The sequence below is a fragment of the Colobus angolensis genome, unplaced genomic scaffold (assembly GCF_000951035.1).
Source record: "Colobus angolensis palliatus isolate OR3802 unplaced genomic scaffold, Cang.pa_1.0 Scaffold4826, whole genome shotgun sequence".
Taxonomy (NCBI): Eukaryota; Metazoa; Chordata; class Mammalia; order Primates; family Cercopithecidae; genus Colobus; species Colobus angolensis.
In genome coordinates, this window is record NW_012118295.1 from 5,212 (window position 1) to 7,275 (window position 2,064).

At 37.8% G+C, this 2,064-nt stretch overlaps 1 protein-coding gene across 1 annotated transcript; it reads left to right on the forward strand.

Moving 5' to 3' along the window:
* Nucleotides 1-254: 254 nt before the first annotated feature.
* On the forward strand, nucleotides 255-1,806 carry LOC105524045 (ranBP2-like and GRIP domain-containing protein 3; the record flags this gene model as incomplete). The annotated part of the gene is made up of 4 exons (XM_011959137.1): nucleotides 255-317; nucleotides 431-592; nucleotides 859-996; nucleotides 1,713-1,806. Coding segments are annotated over exons 1-4 (406 nt in total), but the record flags the coding sequence as incomplete, so codon positions are not given.
* Between the last annotated feature and the right edge of the window lie 258 nt (nucleotides 1,807-2,064).

The following is a 2,064-nucleotide window of genomic DNA, read 5'->3' on the forward strand; positions in this document are numbered from 1 at the left end:
CGTCTCAAAAAAAAAAAAAAAAAACATACTGGCTAACATGGTGAAATCCCGTTTCTACTAAAAATACAACAACAACAAAAAAATTAGCCAGGCGCCTGTAGTCCCAGCTACTTGGGAGGCTGAAGCAGGAGAACGGCATGAATCCAGGAGACAGAGCTTGTAGTGAGCCGAGATCGCGCCACTGCACTCCAGCCTGGGCGACAGAGCGAGACTCCGTCTCAAAAAAAAAACCAAAAAAACATTGAGTGTAGAATGCTCACTGGTATTAAGTGGTTTAGTTATTACAGCATTTGGAAGTTGAACAAATGACTACTGAGGTTCCATTTGGTTTTGACTTGAAATTTTAGCCAGTTCTTACAACTTGTAAATGAACTTTAGATCTAATCATATGTGTTCCTTAAAGGTGTGTGCTTTTAACTTTCTTTTTTAGGGCAGTGGTCTTAATTCTTTTTATGATCAACGAGAATACATAGGGAGAAGCGTTCATTATTGGAAGAAAGTTTTGCCATTGTTGAAGATAATAAAAAAGAAGAACAGTATTCCTGAACCTATTGATCCTCTGTTTAAACATTTTCATAGTGTAGACATTCAGGTAACAGAGTTCCTTTGTGAATTTACTGGAGATGGGAACTTCCAGTTTATAAACAAAGACATGAAGCTATAAACTGCTTAAATTAATTGTCTTGTTATTTAATGGTAATCTTGTTTTCTAAATTGACTAGCTCTCACAAATAAGATATGACAGAGAAGAGTAATGAGTTGCTTATCTCTTAAGATCATATAAAATCTTTGGAAAATCATTTGGGTTTTATATTCTGAGTATAAATAGTTTGACTGAAAACTGTTCTGTGTGTTTAGGCATCAGAAATTGGTGCATATGAAGAAGACGCCCACATAAGTTTTGCTATATTGGATGCAGTAAATGGAAATATAGAAGATGCTATGACTGCTTTTGAATCTATAAAAAGTGTTGTTTCTTATTGGAATCTTGCACTGGTAAGTAGATGTGGTACTTGAGCGAAAAGTTTTATGTATTTGTTTATTTATTTATTTATTTTTAAAGACAGGATTTCTCTGTTGGCCAGGCTAGAGTGTAGTGGCACGATCTTGGCTCACTGCAACCTCTGCTTCCCAGGCTCAAGCAATTCTTGTGCCTCAGCTCCTGAGTAGCTGGGATTACAGGCATGAGCCACCGTGCCTGGCCGGAAGTAATTCTTAAAAGCTGTTTAAAGGAGGATTCTGATCAGTGAGGTTTAGAAATCAGTGCATCAGATCAGAAAATAAGAGCTTGTCCCTGCTTTCCTATGGCCACTTAAATCCAACCTTTTCATCTAAAATGCAAATATGTTTAGCGTTTTTCATACACATTCCTGTCTTTTTTCCCCCTTCTGCTGTCTTATGTAGATACTGATAATATTAAACCTGTACTCTTCTCATTTTCTACATTAGCCCCTGTTTTGTTGTCCAGCTGTGTTTTTTGGGTTGGAGAGTTAGGTCTGCAGTAATCATGTTATTTCCCCTTTGGGTGTACAAATGAAACAATGTGAGCAAATGCAATCTGTATTTTTAAAGTGATGGAAATAATTTTTTTTTCAGGGCACATGTTGCTAAACTTAAGTCGTGGCAAGCAAGATTTTTTAAAAGAGGTTGTCGAGTCTTTTGCCAACAAAAGCGGGCAGTCTGCATTATATGATGCTCTGTTTTCTAGTCAGTCACCTAAGGATACATCTTTTCTTGGTAGCGATGGTATTGGAAACATTGATGTACAAGAACCAGAGCTTGAAGATTTGGCTAGATACGATGTTGGTAAGTTACATGTTTCAGAGGAAACTGTCTGCATCTTAATTCTTATAAATTGCCCATAATCTTATTACCCAGAAATAATGACTTAATATTTTCCTGTATTCCTTTCGTGTGTGAGTTGGGCTGGGGGGAGTTCAAATGTGGTGCTGTGGAGGTGGCATGTATTTTTTTGTTGTTGTTTTTGAGACCAAGTTTTGCTCTTGTCGCCCAGGCTGGAGTGCAGTGGTGCAATCTCGGCTCACTGTAACCTCTGCCTCCTGG